The following is a 19,139-nucleotide window of genomic DNA, read 5'->3' as shown; positions in this document are numbered from 1 at the left end:
CTTCTGTAGTACCGCTGGTAGCTGTGTCATCTGAATTGTCATTAGCTGTAGCCATGCCAGCAAGTTGTATTGCTGCTTATTGTTCATGATGTGCAGCACATCCGTGTCACCACAGCTGTTTAGAGCCGTGAGCTAACTTGTGTGCTCTTGGTGTCTTTGATAGCTTTAACTGTTTAAGTTAAATGAGTACTCTTTTTAATTATTTCAGATGTAATACTCTCATTTAGATACAGTGTGTTACTGTCTCCATCTTTCACAAAACTGGGTGATGTCCATACTACTATACTTGCTTTTTTGGCTATTGGACATTGCTTTCATTATTGTAGTTGTGTCAGTCCTGTTAGCCTCATCGGGTTAGTTTAAAAAAATCTTATTTTCCCTTAACTAAACACTGTACCAGAATCAGTTTGCTTTTAATGCTGGTTCATCCCATTTAAAAGAAAAACGTATATTTTTTAATCATCTTTTTAAAAGACTTTTGGACTCTGGACAAAGAGCAGCAGTCGGCTGTAGCATGTTTTTCTTCTAATCTTTGTTTTTTTCTGGCTGTCTTTCTCTTTCTCTGTCAGACATGCTAATGCTATTGATCCTCATAGGAAGCAGGACAGAACCATCTACAGATAAGAAGACAATGCTTGCAGCAGCCCATAGATTTCTTCCTGGTGCTCTAAGAGGTGTGTTGCAGGCTGTATTGGAGTTCATGGGGTTCTCACAATCTGTTGTCTTGTATTGACAGTCTCCTCTGAGCTCAGCCTAACAGTCTGTTTTTATCAAAGAGGATGGCAAATTTTTAGTGTGTGTTTGGTTGTGGATGATTTTGTGTTTGTACATGCATATAAAATCGTGCGTCATCCTTTTGCATTCATTTTTGGATTATTTTGATCAAAGACTGTAGAAATTTGTTGATTTTTGCATTTTTTGTATGTATTTATCTGATATTTGAGCAAAGGTTTGTGTAATTTATTTATCTAATGTCAGGGTCCCAGACAATGCAACTCCAGTGTCAAGGTTGGCAGTGATGGTTGCTATGGTGACGCTGGCAAACAGATCTCACAGATCTGGGCTCTCTTTCTCTCCTCCAAGAGGAAGGGAGGCTTTTTGAGACTGAAGAGCAGAGAGGGACCTTTTATTTTTCTTCCGCCAGTAGAGTGGTGGATATTGATCAAGAATCGAACCTATGTCGCTCAGTAGAGAAGCCTAATGCACTTCTACTCAAGAGAGGGGAAGGAAAAAAGGATGACCTGCTACAGTGTATCACAGATGGAAGAAAAAGAAAGAATGATTGACAAAGAGTAGGGGACAGAGGGATGGACAAGGGGAGCTTGTTTTTAGGAGCAGATCAATTAGGTCTTTGCAATCTACTGCTACCATCTGCATCTGAAAGAGCATAAAAACTCCATTTAAAATGCAGCCAAATTCACACATTCAGTACAGTACATCGGCGTTTTCACGCACAAACCAGTCAGCCTGAGCCCTACCTGCTCAGTGTGCCATGCAGGAGGGAGAGTAGTTAAGTGAAACGTGTTGAGCCCTCTCAGGTAATTACATCTCCATGCTAATGTCTAATTAGACAGCTCAGAGGGGACTCATCTGCACTGCATTAATTAATACAGTCAATCCACAACTTACATGCACGCATGTTCAGTGACAAATGCACACATCCCAATCCATTGGTGTGTGTGTGTGTGTGTGTGTGTGTGTGTGTGTGAGAGGAAATCATTCAGGCCTTTATACTGGTCCCTGCTTGTGTGTGTCTGTGTGTGTGGCCAGGGCACGAACACGGGCTAAAAGGAAATCTGTGCATGTGTAAATACATGCCAGGACTTAAACTGATGCATACTGTCATCTCGATGACATTTACAGCATGTGACTGTCAACTTACCTGGAATCAGGATCCTCTTATTTGCTAATTCTGTTTGTCAATATTTGAGATTAAATCATGCTGCATAATAATAAGAGGCTAAAGACATCAATTAAAATAAAAAAAAAAAACCCTCTAATTATGATTTGTAATGAGTCTTAGAGGGCAATAGTTCGCGATTGTGAGGGCTGGGAACCCTTCATAGGGTCACATGAGATAGATGTTGTTCCATAGATTTAATAAAGCTGAAATGATTCGCTTGTAAGTCAAATAGCGACTGAATTTATCCTGACAAACCAGCAAAAACAGAGGGGAGAAAAAAAAACTATGTTTCAGGTCATTTTTCATAATCCTCAGAATTTTTGGGCTCCTGTGACTTACTTTCTAGTTTATAACAAGATTTTTAGTTTTTATACTGTGATATTGTTTTGTCACATTAACTTGTTATATATTGTTATTTCTTAAAAGCTTCAATTCATTATTACATGACAAAAAAAGAAGCATCTGACGATGCAGTCTTGTTGCTCTTGTATGCTAGAAAATTCTTAGTTTTTAACATTTTTGTCCTTCTTCTGTAGGAGTGAAGTAACTAACTGTCCACCCATGTCTGAGTTTAGTTGATACACACACTGCTTTAAAATGCATCATTTTATCTTTACACTTTACCCTTTTCCAATTAGAGTAACACCTTTCTGGCTCATGAGAGAATCCTTGATGATTAAATAAGAGGTTTGTCCTCTGCCATGCCAGGCAGACAAAATAAGTCTTAGCATGGTGCCCCACCAGGACACTCCCAGTGTCCACATTGTTGTGTTAACTGGTTTGGCACTGAGATTCATTTTGACCCCAATTTCACCCCATGTCACCTAGAAAACTGCTAAGATCACCAGACAGCACCCGGCACTGTGTGTATTAGCACGTCTATGCTGTATGTGAGTGTGGTACAGTAATCTACCGACCCCGGGCTTTTACAGTAGTGATGAGAGGTAACTGCACTAATTCACTGTCCTACTGTGAACGTCTGGTGCAATTAAGGCCAAGTTGTCAGACGGATCATGCCTCTGTTTTGTTCCTCCATTCTTGTTCTCTCAGTGCCTCCACTCAAAGTGCTTCTTTATTAGGCGCGTGAAATTTATTTTGAAGAATCTTTAAATCTCCTGACGGGGATTCAGACCATGTAATCTGGTATCAAAAAAAACAAACTGCTATGCTTTAAGTAGAGGTTCCAAAAACCGTTTGTTAGATTTATTCACCTTTAATGGAGGCAAAAAGTTTCAATGTTCTCCTGCTGCTATTATTCTGAAAATATTTAGAGGGAAGTGACTGGTGTGTATGTACAGTTTAGACATATATGTATTTATTTTTAACCATCTTTGTACTAAATGTATTTATCCATATGTGTGTGGAGGACTAAAAGAACTGTGTGTACATGACTCTGGCATACTGCAAAGCGTAAGAGAATCTGGTCTCCAGCTTCTTCCTTCGCAGCAGCATATCTCCATCAGACCACAACATGCAGAAATCTGCTTGCTAATTACACCCATATAAATCAGCAGTTGTAATTATGCTAATTAGACTGCTAACTTCCTCTCAGAAGCCTACACAAACAAAGGCGGCAGTATCGGATGATGTGGCGTGTTAACGAGCTTGTCAACTTATCTGACACAAGCTAATTACTCAACAGGACTCCTCTGTGTTTAGGAAGAGGTAACGAAGCTTCTGCTTTTTAAGGTTGCTGCACCTCTGCCTGTGACCTCCTACACCCGGCAGATTAATACCAGCATCTTTCAATGGGATTACCCTGAAGTTTTTAACTGCATCACTAACTGCTAATCGTTTAATCACTCTAGCTGTCTGAATGACAGTTGGGGTTTTGCTGTGCAAAAGCACCTTGAGTACTAAGCCTAAACTAGATAAGGCTATATAAATTCCGGTCCACTTTACTATAAGGAATTGTGAAAGAACATTTTACTTTAAATGGTGCAGATCAGTCACATGAGATTACAATTAACATGTTTGGTTCATGTACATCTCAGCTGGGTAACACTTTATAATAGGCACTGTAAATACATTTAAATTCTTTGTCTAGGCCTCGGTAACACATCGCTAGAAGACTAGTCAGCAATTCCTTGAAAAACACTGGTCGCTAGGGAAAAATGTATATTCCCTGACAGGTTGGCAAGTGGTTGTAGGAGGTTGCTGGCTGTTGGATGGTGGTTTAGTGTTGACTTCCGAGGGTTAACTTCAACGTCAAACCAGACTTTGAAGCACATGAACTCAGCAAATAAGCTGATCCGCAGATCTGTCATGTTGGGGATCTACGAGTGGCTGATATAAAAATTTTAGCAAGCTTTATAAATATAAATAAAGTTTGTCATTTCAGAAGGAATCCATTTTGCTTTGTATGTATTTTTTCATGTGAGGGCAAAAGGTAGTGATGGCATTATCTGGTATCCAGTGAAGAAGCCACAGGGATTAAAACTACAAGAGACCAGGATTAATTAACATCACATTTAATGGAAAAAAACGAAAAAGAAAATTATGTGCTACTGTCGTAGTGCGGATGTGTGTTTGTGTTTGTGCCAGTCTCAGGTGTTCAGCTTCACAACACAAGCTTCCAGCTGTCATGACACACATGCACACCCAACATTCATGCACAGATTCACACACTCTCAGCCCTTCTCCTGCATATTAACCTTTGCCCTTCTGTCCATCTGCCTGTCTGTCTGTCCATATGTCTGTTGTCTCTCTGTCTGTCTGCATGTTTTTCTGCCTATCTGTCTGTCAATATGTCAGTCTTGCTGTGTGTTTGTGTGTCAGACAGACTGCTTCAGACCCACAAACCTGCTAGAAGTCGAGAGCTATGAAGAACGCCGAGCCTGAAGACAGGTGAGAAAGAAAGTCGCCTCTCATGTTAATTATTTGCTAAAAATAATACTTCAGGAGAAAAGAAAATATATTTGATCCAAAGAAAATACCAAAGTTGGGGGTTTTTATACTTCCTTGAACTTCACTGTTCTCAGAGCAAACTGTACAAACTACAAACTACTCTTCTAAATAGTTCCTACAGAGTTTGAAGCTGTCTTTTGGGTAATTATCCTGTGGTTAGAGGAAACTCACTCGACTCAAGCAGCATGTCATAGCATTGTGATAATCTTTGTTTTATCCAGTACCAATCCTCAGACTTTGGCCTCACACTCACTCTCCTTCATCTTTCGATATTTCTCGCTCCAGTGTGCTTTTGCTCATTCTAATCTTGTCCTGCTCTTGGTCAGGTCACATATGGCCTTTTCTTAACAACCCTGTATAGAAGGCCAGCCTTCAGTAGTCTCCTCTTGAGTGTTGTGTCTGGTGTTTTGCATGTACTGTTTAATAGAAGTGCCAGCTGAGGACTTGTCGGGTGTTTTTTTTTTTCCAACCTAGAGAGTTTTAGGGTATAATACTGTGCAAAAGTCTTGATCTGTCCCTCATTTCTTGAAATGAGTAATTAGTTGCAGTGGTTTATTAAAACATGTGCAAACACACATGGAAATACAGGATGCAAGGCCAAAACAGAATCTGTACTGTTGTAAAGAGCTTGAACCTTTATTCTTCCAAAGTGCCTGAACTCTCTTGAGGAACTGTCGTGTAGTTTCTTTAAGTAGTCTTCAGGAATAGTTCTCCAGGCTTCTTGAAGGACAGCTCTTCTTTGGATGTTTGTTCCATTCTCTATCAAGATGATCCCACACTTCTTCAATATTGTTGAAGCCCGAGCACCGGAGAGGCCTGTGTTTATCTTTCCACCTATGCTTTAACTGCTTTTCAGATGGTGTTGCGTGGTTGATCAAAATATGACCAGTGATCAGTGATAACATCCATAACACCAATGGCTGAAATGCAGCCCCAAACCATGACAGAGCTCCTTTTAAATTGATTCATCGCTCAGTCCAGTTCTTGTGTAATTTGGCATGCCTCAGTATTTTCTCCCTGTTTCCCTTCCATTGAGGTAGTTTATGATGAGGCTTCAGTAAACAGCAGTTGGATTAACTGAAAGGCCAGCCTTGTTGGTACAGAAATGCTATTTTATTTTATATCTTTAAATGTTCCATATATTCAACCAAAAAAACTGAGAACAAAGATACAGTTTAAAGTATAGTTTTTCCTTGACATATAACATATCTGTCACGTGAAGACACAACACTGGTTCATGCCAGTATTTTTATGCTTGAATTATTATTCCAGACAAACCAAAAACGGCTGAATTTTGTCAAGTAAAAGGACGGGAATGAAAATAACTGAAAGGGAGCAGAGAAAGTTCTGTCTCTCTTCCTGTTCTTATTACGGTCAGTCTGTTTTTGGAATTTTGGATAGAAGAGATCTTTTTATGGGATATTTTAAGACTATCATTAAACCCATTATGATGGACAAACCTAGCCACACTATTTGTTCTGTGACCAACAAAAGCTATTCCAACACAACAATCTGTTACAATAGCATGGCCACTGGAACACAGGAGTGATGGTCACTGTATTCCATTAAAAATCCTAGCTCCTTAATATTTATTTATATCTAATTTACACAAGTTATTAACACTTTAATGTTAGTTATATTGAAAAACAACCAACAAAAGGACTGATAGTATTCACAGCAGCTATAACAAAGCATATAGAAAAGCAAAGAGTAAACATGCCATCGGTTTTCTTCTTCTAAGTAAAGTGTTTTAATAGAAAAGTAACTCTGTCCTTCGTTACCGATCAGAGTTGTTAAAAATGTTCCTCTGTGCATGACTACCACCTGCTGTCTACCTCAGTCTCCTCCTTCCCTCTATCATCTTCCTCCTCCCTCTATCCTGCTATTCCGCTTCTGTCTTTCCACCTTTTTCCTACTGCTTCACTCGCTGTCACGTTCGATTTCATGAAGTTGTGACGTGTTGTACTCAGAAATATTTAATGTGTAACAAGTCCAGATGAAAACTACTGTGTAATGTCAATGGCAGTCCCATTGCTGATTTCCTTGCTCTCTGTTGTTCCCACCTGATTTTCAACACTTTGGGATATTTGATGATCGGGCCCTTTTCTTACCTCATCTTAATTATTTTGCCCTGCGTTACATTGCATGGTTAGCTCCTCTCCTCTCTCCCTCAATCTGTCTCTGTGTTCAGTATGCGGTGCTGAGAGGGCATCATTACAGAGCCCGTATTTGAGTCATTTTGATTTAAGCAGCCAGACAATGGCCTGTTGATTGAAGCAACCAGAAGGCAGACAATAGGGTTCTATGCCACATAATGCGCCACCATTTTTCTGAGCTCCCCGCTTTCAGAAAAGGGCCCCGGCTCTCCATTGTGCCTCTCCCGGAGGGAAAAAAATGGTGCTTGGGGAGGAGGAATATTTTCCCGTGGTATGTCATTATTTTGCAAATTTCTATTATCTCATCATGTTGTCTTCATTGTAATTGCAGCTAATTAGGAGGCTAGTTAGGAGCCTGGGCTTTGAGGCTGGCTCGGCTGCTGAAAGGAGCCCACCGATTATGGCCCCGACAAGAGAGGAAGCAGGAGAAAAGGGGAGATTAATGCTGTTACCCAGGAGACACTGGCTTCCATCTGCGGGGAACAATGCAGTTTTGTTTTCTCCGGGATCCTGCTCAGATCAACAGAATGGGCTAGCTCGGCTCTACTCTGCTCGGCGACAATGCCCAATTCTGTCTTACCGGGGCTCAGGCAAACCCCCCCTGTCCTCTCCTTACCTACCCTCCCTACTCTAGTCACTTTACCTTCCCTCCTTTCCTCCTCCTCTCGCGTCCCTTCCCTCCGTCATTCTCGCCACCTTTCCTCCGTTCAGCAGGCCCTGACTAAAAAGCTTAGCACCCTCAGCGAGCCAGCCAGCACCAGTGACTGAGAGCTCTCACACACCCCCAGTATCAGATGAAAGCGGCGCAATGTGTGTGGATTGAGTTCCCAGGTTGCGGGAGGTCGCGCCCTTGTCACACACAGAGCTGCAAGGTTTTACTCCCCAATCCCTGCCGAGCTCCAAAGCAGTTAATGAAATAATATACTCTGTCGCTTTTGCTCTTTCTTCTTCCCCTCGTTCTCTCACTCACCACACAGACCCCTTCCCACCCCTGCCACCTCCCTCGCTGAGCCGAGGCAGGCCCCTTGTCTCAGAGCAGGGCCCCCGCAGCCCCTAGACACCTTCTTTGCAAAGAGAGAGAGAGAATACAATGAGAGAGGGAGACTACTTTGGTACAGTACAAACACACAGAGGACAAGCAGGCTAGAAGAAATGAAAGGCTTTTGTCAGGCTTTGTCAGGGGGGAGAGGATACTGAGAAAGAAGGAGAAGAACGAGCGCTTATGGATAGAAAGAGAAAGCGACAGAGAGAGAGAGAGAGGCAGGAAATAGCAGACCGGATCACATGACTGAGAGCATTGTGATCCTGAGTGAGAAAGGTTTGGAGCAGAGCATCTCTCCATCTGGTCCAAGCAAAAAAAGGGAGACGGATAGAAAAACACACCCCGAGATGGAGAGAGAGGGAGAGAGGAGCGCAGCATGAGAGCAAACAGAGACAGAATGAGAGAAAGTATTGAGTTAGTGCCAGTGACATCTGCTCCCGTGGGCACAACAATAAAACTCCCTCTAGATCGGCCTCGCACTATACAATATATGTTCACACAATGCATCATTTTCAAAGGCACAAATAAATATGTGTGTGTGTGTGTTCGTGTGAATGAAGAATGCTCTTATGTTCACCAAGTGTGCCCACTAATCTGTTTAACATTCACCTACACACCGTCTAAATTGGATCTTTATCTTTATGGTGAATATATCTTTGAATACATTTTGTCTCCTTTTGTGGGAATCGGGGGTAAAATAGTTTTGCAGAGCTTTGAAAAGTTTCCTTTTTGCTTAATTGACAAATAAATTAGGGCACCTCGTTGTTCTTCACAGAAGAATAGGATCGTTCTGTGTGACTCACGCGTGGTATATGGCTGCTTCTACTCGACTCCAGATGCTTATTTAAATCTTCCACGTGCTTTTGTTTTATTAACGCCGCCGTCATTATTCACATATTCTGTTTTCACGCAATTTTCACTGTTTTTAATAACTCTGAACAGAGGCAAGTGTTGCGTGGTGTGGTATGAAACAGCCTACTTAAGCATCTTGTTTCTAAGTAATTATGGCTGAAGTTGTCCTGTTGATTTGACCCTTGTGAAATTTATACCACAATGAATAGTAAATAGCAGTTGTTTGTTAGTAAAGAATAAGGAAACCGTATGACTCTGATACACCGCCATATATAGATGAACAGACATATAGGATCTGAACATAGCAGCTACTTATCATGTTACTCAGAGCCAGCGAGACACTATTGGTCCAATTAAACCGTCTCCCTTTTCTATAGTATACAATGAAAGAAGTCCCTCTATAAATCCTCGCCATTTATTCTTTCAGATTTCTTGCCTTTTGTATGCGACAAACACTTTGTATATATTTTTTCCTCTTAAGTGTTTTTGGCCAAGGATCTGTTTTTGATTGGCTGAGAGATGATTGAAGAGAAAAAGAGTAATTTTTTTTTCCAGTTGGCTTTTGAAAAGTTGGAACTGAATAGTTGGAAAGTTATATGTACCTGAATCAGAAACAAACCCAACAAAACTTTAATCAAACGGCTTGAAATCCTAACAGATTCTGAAAGCGAGCAGACAAGGTAATCTTTGTTGTTTAGGGACCGCGGCGCACCCCTGCGCCATTTATCTTTGTGGGGAAAAATTTCTCCCTGTTGCGTTTAATGTGTAGTCAAAGTGGAGAGGGCGAAATGCTACTCTCTAATTTTGTATGTCATCTCTCTCCAAATCACTTCAAAGACGAGGCCCTTGCCAAAGATTTCCTCCCTTTTTCTCCTTGCCTTTTTCCTTTTCTCTCTCCTCTTTCTTTTGCGCCTTTGCTTGTTCCCTGAGTTGCTGTTGTCACCATCGCTCGGTGCCAGCAAATCGCGGGCATCTAAACAGCAGCACACAATGTCGTAAAAAGGCTCTAGAGTTTTACTTTCAGATGTCACTCCAATAGCACACATCTGCTACGTGCCGTGCATCTGCTAGGCTCTTCCGTCTCACAGAGCCGGGAGTGCTGATTGAACTGAAGACAGAAAACGTCCTCATTATCTCGGGCAATGAGCGAGCAGGGCTCCGCAACAGCCCTTTTAATGCATTTACTCACTTAACTGCAGCCCGGTATTGTGGATACGCACATACGGATACATGCACGTACACGCAAGCACACACACACACACGTGTGTTGACATAAGGAATTGTATGTACATATATGAACACACAAACACATGCTGCCTCGGTGCCAAACGCCACTGTGTCATGAACAATAGTATTAACCAGCTTTTGTGTCAGTGCTTACTGAGAGCTATCCTCTCTGTCTCTACTGTGTCTCTGCTGGATGTTCCAGCAGCATGGATAAGGCTGATTTAGCGGACTACATGATTTGTCAGTGGGAAAGCAGACAGTGAAAGTCGACCAGGACAGGTGAATCTGCAACCTCTATGCCTGTGTTGACTCTAATGATCTTTAAGGGTAGGAATACGCCTTTGCTCGTCTGGTGGGAAGAACTTTGGCCTAACTTAAAGAGCTTTAATGCTTATAAACCTATAAAATCACCTACATATAACACTGCACTGGGCTGATGAAAGTCATTGATACGGAATGTTAAGGAGACAAATTGAAGCTAACCATTAAATACAACATGTTATTGTATTTGTTGTAAGTGACACAACGTCATTTTGCCTCTCTCATACCTACTTTATGTCAATGCCTGCTGCTAAACACCGGAAAAATATACGTTATGTTATTTCTCATTCATTATAGGAAAAGATAAAATAAAAACAAAATGAAAAAGAAAGCTATACTGCCTTTAACACATCGTACAACATTTGGAGGAGTATTCGCATTCCAAGCAGATTGCGCTTTTACTATCATCTGATTGCCAAATTCAAGGAGCAAACTGATATATTTCAATTCATTATTCAACATAAATGTCTGCACTGTGCAGCTTGCAAAGGAAAGTAAGAGCTGTTTACTGACCACCAGTTCTTGCTTCTTTGTCTGACATCTTGGATCAGGTCATCGCTCCCGCGATTCTAAAAAGGATCAGCTTTTATTTTTAAGATTATGTGACCCTGAATCATCCCTTAGTTATACTTCAGTAGGCTGGGGACTTCCCCTGCTACCCACAGCGCTCACCTCTTTTTCACTCCCCATGTATTGATATACCACTGCTGCATGTTATTGACTCTCTCTCATAATTTGATTTGTCCTCGTCACTCTTTGCTGTCCTTTATTCTCTTCACTTCTCGTTCCCTTCACCCAGATGGCTCCTTCTCCCTGACATAGCTCTGCTGAATCATTCTTCCTGTTAAAATGCCGTTCTCTCTTCCCTCCTTTGCCAGTTGTGCTCATAGGGAAGATGACTGATTGCTGGGGTTATCTGGTGTTATCAAATGTTACAGGGTTTTTGCACCTTGAGGGGTTGGTGTCTATTGTGAAAGATTAAAAACGCTGAATTGAATTGAACTGAACTAAAGCAAATGAGTAAACAAAACGGATTTTGTCTGTGGTTTAGATCATTTTCTCTGACTTAAAGATTGAGGTTGATAGGAGAAATCATACAACGTAAATCATGTTTGTCCTTTTGAGCTTCTGAATACAAGATGTGCAATCAGTGACAACCAATGAAATTTAGACTGGCACAATTGCTGGCCAATCAGATGTCAATAAATGACTTCCTCTCCTGCTCTGGCTCCGCCTCAGCATTTGGTAAATCCTGTTATCACCTTTTGTCATCGAGAATCGGTTCAAGCCCAATCCATCACAGAGCACTGTTCCACAGTTGACCAGAGCCTTGGCTTCTTACCCTCACCTACTGACGCAGTAGCGATAAAATGTAACTGTGGCAACCGTCGCTAGTGACAGACTTTAATAGTCACATTTCCAAGTCTGTTGTCAGTATCAAAATCGTTCCTTGGCCTCTGCTAAGTATGTCCTCGCAGCCCCTTCTCTGACTCAGTGTTGCTACTCAACGCTTACACTGTCCTCTCAGGTGTACCACAACTTCCTGATGTTGTATAGTTTGCACACCAGTTATTCAACAGTTCTCTAAAAGCTGATCCGCTGTTCAAATTCAGATTGTTAATTAAAAATCAATGACACACGTGATGTGTCACTGAGGCTGATTAGGTGGGGTTTATAATGCCGGGATGAGAGACGGCAGGAGCAGGGTAGTGTGCCAACACAGCCAGCTGAGCTCGAGTGTGTGTAACCTGTATTAGCTGGCTGGAATCAGCAAGGGTGAAGCTGTTCACCACGTTAATAGCTACAGAATGAACTGAGGACACGGTAATAAAGCGATAACAGGACTGGGTTGAGTAGGGGTGGGAGGGAAGGGAAAAGAAAAGAGTGGAGAAAAGGGCTGGATTAGGGAAGGATTAAACAAAAGAGAAACGAGACGGAGAGGGCAAAGAGATCAGGGTGATGGTTATGGTTAAGTGAGGATTGCAGATATATTAAAAACAGGAAACACTGTAGAGTGAGTGAGAGAGATGGTGGAGAGACTATGAAATGAGGGGGAAAACGCTCATCAGGTAGCAATAGTGGTGTGAATATATTAGTAACTTTAAAGGAGGGCATTTAGTTTGTTTGTAGAGGTATGTGGGATCCAGTGTGTTTGGCACTCGATCCAGCCTGAACAGCAAATTGAATGATGTCTTAGCATCTGCTGCTTCTATTTTAATCACCTGTACAATACTTGAGTGTGTTATTGATAAGATTAGATTAGTGGCAATCTAAAGCTTAAATGAATACAAAGTTAAGCAAAATTGGCAACAGTGTTAAATCATTTTACAGGCAGATAGAAATAAATAATGGCCCACAGCAATAGATGATACGCGACCTTTTCTTTTGCCAAGTGTTCTCACTGCCCTGGCATTTTAGGACTCCTAAAATAGAGACTTTTGGAAATGTTCCTGACCTCATTTTAGTTTGAAATCGTGTTTTATTTGGGACGTGCAGAAAAGTATTATTAGAAGCATTATTAGAACAATGGGCACACACACTCAGGTTTACTGATGACTAAAAACCTTCGTTTTTGTCCCCATGACTACCCTGTACTCAAATGTGACCTGTGTTGCAGGTCTTTGTCATTTCAAACAAAGAGATCAGTGACCATAACTTCACCGCTCTTTCTTTATTTTCTATAACTTAAACCAAAACTCTCTGCTTCCTTTTTAGGCTGGCACTTACATGTGGTCTTCAGGTGTATGCATGCTAAAAGGCTCAAATTAGTGAGGAGGTAGCAAGTCTTCACTAGTGCAAGATAAAGAGATGTCAGGCGGTTGACCCTCTATAAGGAACAACTCCTTTGAAATGGTTGCCTCAAAGTCGGGGAGCAGGTTTGCACCACTAGCAGTCGGCTGTCCGTCTTCAAGATGCCAAGAGGGTGATAGAACAGCATTAACACGGTCAGTGTGCTATCAGTTTGTGTTTGAATGGGGTCATGTAGGGGATTTGTGATAATACAATAGTTACCTGTGAAATCAGAGTCAGAACCTCATAGATTTCAGAGAGAAATCCAGAAATTCCTCCACAAATAGTATCATAGTTGCTGCAGGACAATCTTGTTTTTGCATTTGTATAGGAATATAACCAGAATAAAACCAGCTGCCAACCAGTGCACCCTACTGAAAAGAGACACGTAGCAGATGAATTGGTGCATACTGACTCAGATAAATTGCAACGTGTTGGCGTGTCTGTGTTTGTGAATTTGGCAGTGATTATTCATCAGTTTCCACCAATCTTGTCTGAGACTGGTTGCAGCCAGACTGAGTTGGATCATGATTGTTTGCAGATGACATGTGCGATTGTCAATGATGTTGCACATTCAACCTGTGGGAGTTGGTCACTGGAACTATTTCCAGTCAGTCTCTAAAGGCAAAATAATTCAGTATATGACTTTTCCTAGTTGCAAGGAGGTTGGCGTCCTAGTTTTAGTTTTGTTTCACTGAGACATAAACAGTCACAAACCAAAGATCTAGAGACAGGAGTAAATGGAGAAGTAAATAAAGTTCATCAGTTTGCTAGCTACACCATTAAGATCAGGATGCACTAAAAGAGAGGGGCACTACTTTTACAGCATCTTTAAAAAACAAAGAAATTGCTTTGACAAAAACATTTAAAAATATGATTGTTTTTTTTCCTTAAAGGTGCTGTGAAGCTCATTTGGATGTTCCACACCAGCCAATTGAGTTTAATGCTACAAATAACTTTGTTTAAAAAGAAAGCTAGTTGTTTGCACTGCAGTGTAGAATGCATACTCTATTTTAGAAAGTAGGCACATTTAAATGTTCGGATTTTTCCTCCTCATTACAGTGTGAGATTGATGGCAGAATAACTTATGCATACAAGACAAACAGTCCAACGAGCAAATTAGGCTTCACCTTATTGCCTTAAAGAGCAGAAAGACGCATTCCACATCAAGAAGAGCTGTTTTTAATGATAAATTCAAATGTTTTTATGTAAATATTGTTCTATTTACATTACAAGTGAGGGGAGTGAGTCCCCCGGTAGACAATTCAGAAGATAAGGTAAAGACAGATGAGAATCAGAACCTCTGGACGGGTTAAATGATTAGATTCCCACTCAAACACAACTGTGTGTGTATGTGTGTGTCCATGTCCGTGGTCTAATGACTGCGCTGTCTGCGGAGAGTGGAACACAGGAGGGAATTAGTCGTCATTGCATATCAAAGGCTTAGCCATTAGAGACACAGGGTAGGGTCTTCCTAATGAGAGGGGTACCGGTGTGTGTGTGTGCGTGTGTGTGTGGTATTTGGCTGGGTCACAATATATGCATACTTAGACACACACCTTCAAAAGCAGCATGGTATATACATATTGTGCTTTGTTACACATATTTAGATAGAAGGTACACCGAACCAGTCACCAAGCAAATGAACACATGCATATGCGTACACAAAGTCAGAGACATACACGGCCTTGCCAGCCCCTCTGGCAGGCCTCGCCGTGCCTCTCAGTGTGGCACGGCGTGGGCAGAGGTGCCAGCGAGATGCCAGGGCTTTGTGTGCCACGCTACATTAACGGCAGCCATCGCACGTACACAGTACACTGCATGCCCGGGGACACAGGACTCACACACCCACCTTCATCTATACATGCATCCCTATCTTTCTAACTCTTCCCCATATGTCTTTACCTTGTTCCTCTTCTCCCTTTATTTCCCTGTGTAGGTGCGTATGTGTGTGTATGTAGGCTGATTGGCGATGCCCTCTGTGCCATCTGCAGCAAGCCCCCCACCACACACACCCTTCCCACTCATCACAAGGATGGGCTTAACCATCTGTGTGCCAGTGTGTTCCCACAGTTTGAAAAGAAGGACTTGAGGGTGGGGGTGGGAGGTTGTAGTAAAAGGTGTTGGGGTTGCCACGGCAGACATTGGAAAATAAAAACGGCATGGCACACTGCATGTTGAGATTACATGAAGTGTTATGTGAGCGCATGGTAATAATAGCCTATAATATCCCATGTATAGCTTGCAGTATTATTTGGATGAAACAAACGTAAGACCCTTTATTTTTACCATTTAAGCTTCAGCTTCCATACTTTCCAGGATGAGTTAAAGTGAGCAATAAAATATGTGTAAAGGAAATCGATGATATGGCTTAAAGGTAGCACACATTATTGCTAAGAATAGAAACTAAGCTCTTATGCTTACACGGTACAGAGACGAGAGAAGCAAGTAGCTATGATGCATTTTTAATTTTAACGATCATGCATTCATGTTGTAATTGTACTGTTTATTGTTGCCCATATAGGTAAGTCCAACGGCCGTGCTAGTGCTCACCATTACTGCAGGGAAAAGGTACACTGAGTAATTTTCCAACGCAGCTCACATGTTAGCTAGCTGATCAATGTTGGCTAATGTTAGCTACTGTTGTTGAGAAGTTTCCACGCTGCTGTTTCTGGGCCCAAATGCCTGTCTTGATACTCTATCAATTTTTCCACATTTAGCTTTTTTTCTTGTTTTTCAAAATTAAAGTTTGCCTCTATTTTCCAGGTTCTCCAATTTTCTGAGTTGTCAAAAGTAGTGTTACACTGATTTCTCAGGAAATTGTAGAACAGCTTCCAGGGAGACAGCACTGCAGTATTTTTAACTCTTAGAAATCCACAACTAAAATTTAATTATGTCTTCACATCTAATCTTTTTGTTTTGGTGCATTTGAAATCTTGTGTCTTTGCCCTTTTTATGTTTCTAATTTCACCATATTTGAATCTTTCTTTCTTTCTTTCTTTTTTTTTTTTTTTTTTGCTGAGAGTTTTTTTCTTGCAGTTTTAACCTCCTAAGACCCGAACTCTTCCACGACATGCATTTTTAATTTCTCTTTGATATTTGGGCATATTGTGGCCCGATGAATGTAAAAACAAAAGAATTACCAGATTTTTTTTCAACCTTATTTTTGTTTTTAAGAAAAATAAGAGGATATTCGTTTAAAATTTTGATAGAACAGTAGCAGTATAATGCACTCGTAAGTGGATATCAGGCCCATGTAGAGCAAAATTGAGTATTTTAGTCTAAATAACCCAAAATGTGATGTCCACATATGTGGACGCCAGGTCCTAGGAGGTTAAATTTCTTTATATCTTCAGGATTTTGCTGGGCTGTCAAAGCACTTTGTAAACACAGTTTTTGAAGGTGCCATATATAATGGGATTAAAGCAAAGTTTTACAAATAAAGTTGATTTAGGCTGTGTGACTTGAATCTCCATAGTGATGGTGATGGAGGGTATAAGTACCAAAAGTTTCTAATCAGTTAGTCGCTTCACCAGTTTGTGTAACTTTACATATCCTGCTTTGGGTTTCTCCATAAAAAGCCAGACTACAACTAGAAAGCAGCTATTTATCATCTTTTCCTTTGAACCAAGTGTCAAAGTAGCTGTGCTTCTTCTGCATGTCTGTAGCAATGTTTCAACACCTTAGGATTAACTACACATCTGCACTGGCCATAGATCTGGTCATTATTAAAATCTGATGTAAATAGTTTGTATGAAAAGCTGTTCTCTGGTAATGATGGTGTGTGGGTGTAAACTGCATGCTGGTTTACGGAGGCCGCTGGGCCGCACGATGTTTAGGAAGCTCACCACAACTGGTGTGCCCATGGGCCAACTGGCTAGGAAAGATCAAGTAGTGCTGCTCTTTTTCTCAGATTTCTGAGCGACTGTTATCTGTCTGTCGTCCTCTTAGCTCTCCGTGCCCATGTCTTACTTTGGCATATTGTCAGAGCTCTTGCGCGTGTCCTCTTAGCCCACCTGTCCCTCTGCAGACGGCGCGCACTCTCAAACACTTCTGTCTCTTATTGTTCTTTTTCACATATAGTAGTGCTGATGAAAAAGAAAACTCTGTCAAACCTCACACTCAGTCTGCTATGCGATAAGATTAGATTTATTTCTCCAGCTGTGACACAGAAATTGGAAGTGGATTATTTAGTAAGAAAAATGACAGAATTAAATTAAAACTAGTAGGCGTTATTGTTAAGCAAGGAACATTGGGGGGGCTTAAATATATATATAGGCTCAGCATAGCCCTCAGGCAGTGGATAGCACAGTCTCTTCTCTTCTTGTTCTCACCAATGGACTTAAAAACACACATTTAAACAGCCTTCCAGGACCACAAAGCCTGTGTAGAAAATCAGAAAATCATTTCCTCTTCACTCTAGATTTCTCTCTCTTTTCTTCTGTTCTCTCTGTCGTCCCCCTTCTTTGCTTAGAGCAAGTACACAGGGGGCTGCCAGGCCGCATCAATCTGGGGCTGAGCTTGTGCCTTGACGTGGAGAAACACAAAGTGCAGAGATTTGGTGCATAAACATGTGCTCTTAAAAACGGCTGAAGCGAGCAAGGAGAGGGAAACGGTGCCAAATCCCCCCATTCAGCCTCATACCCAAGGAGGCAACATCCTGACAGCTTTGAGCAGGGGGAAAAAGTAGGGGGGGGAAGAATGAAGAAGAACGAGAGAGAGAGAGATAACAACTGAGGGGAGAGATTGTGATGGAAGAGGCGGGAGAAAGGGATGAAGAGGTAAAGTCAGCTCCTGGGGATACAAACAAAGCGTAGAGTCTAAAAGTGTTAGATTTATGCTGTTTTTTTAATATTTAAAAGTATTTTACTGTGTTTTATGATGAGACTAGAAATCAGCCTCTAGTTTGACCTGTCACATCTGTCAGATTTGAAAATACTTTGGGCAGAGAGTTGCTGTTTTCTCCTGCTTCGTCTCAGGGATGTCATCCGCTAACCTAATCAGAGTTGTCTCAAGCCTTAAACTCCCATTCAGACCACCTGCACGTGCACATTCTCCATGTTAACACAGCAAAAATTTACCTCCGTGCCCAATTGACCGTCATGTTGAGAATCGTCATTGACAATGAGAGCTTGTTTTCCGACTATGACCTAAAGATCAAACAGTATTCGAGGGTGGTGGGTGCAGTTCAATGCTTTACAACGAGAATACCCTGAAGGGCACGTTGGCCAGATTTCAGTAGTTTTTGACTTTTGCTTTTTTAGTACAGAGTACGTCTTCTGGTGCTTTGGATCTTATTACATTATCCTTATCGACAGATTTTCAAATTCAAAGCTCTCACTCCAGTGATATTTATCTTGTTGCCACAAAACTTAAGACACAAATTCAATTCTTGTTCATTCTTAAAACGTCTTGACAAGAATTTAAGCCTGGAGTTTCCTGAATGGCACTATTGTAACTATAAAGTTCATGTGTTAGTGTTCAGATTCTATAAGCTGATGGGAAAAGGGTTAATTTTTTGAACGCCAGTAATTCTCCTTGCAAAGAAATTTTTTTTTCTTAAAAAACAGCATATATGAGACTCTGTTAGACATTGTAATACACAACTTTAAAACTTATGTGTAGACAATTAACCAAATTTCTCTAACATAATTAGATAAGACTCTAAACAAGAATGCTGATTACTAAAACTTTGACTTCTGGGGGTATAAGGTGTCATAATTCTGCAGGAATTTGGCATATAATTTTTAACTTTATTGCTTATAAGGTATGATTCTATGTGTGAGTCACTTAACTGTGTGCCTGTGCAAATACAATGCGATGCTCAAGGTTATCATAATATGAAAAGTAGCAGCAGTGACTTTTGACCTTTAGAGGAAATGCATAGAAAAGAATGGATGCAGAATTATGCTTGTCCAAAGTTGGCTCTTAGTTGAGAAGA

General features: G+C 41.1%; 1 protein-coding gene across 1 annotated transcript in view; it reads left to right on the top strand.

Moving 5' to 3' along the window:
- Nucleotides 1-19,139, top strand: part of sox5 (SRY-box transcription factor 5) — a 245,625-nt gene that overhangs the window by 126,737 nt on the left and 99,749 nt on the right. The window contains exon 4 of the mRNA XM_085436072.1: nucleotides 4,658-4,750. Coding sequence (XP_085292198.1) covers nucleotides 4,725-4,750 — 26 coding nt within the window. The 5' untranslated portion in view covers nucleotides 4,658-4,724. The remainder of the gene's footprint in view (nucleotides 1-4,657; nucleotides 4,751-19,139) is intronic.

This window comes from Copadichromis virginalis, linkage group LG17 (genome assembly GCF_057382275.1).
Source record: "Copadichromis virginalis isolate Kocher_CV1m ecotype Utaka linkage group LG17, C_Virginalis_male_GT1.1, whole genome shotgun sequence".
NCBI lineage: Eukaryota > Metazoa > Chordata > Actinopteri > Cichliformes > Cichlidae > Copadichromis > Copadichromis virginalis.
The sequence above is the reverse complement of the archived record's forward strand: the minus strand, read 5'-3'. Positions and strand labels throughout refer to the sequence as shown.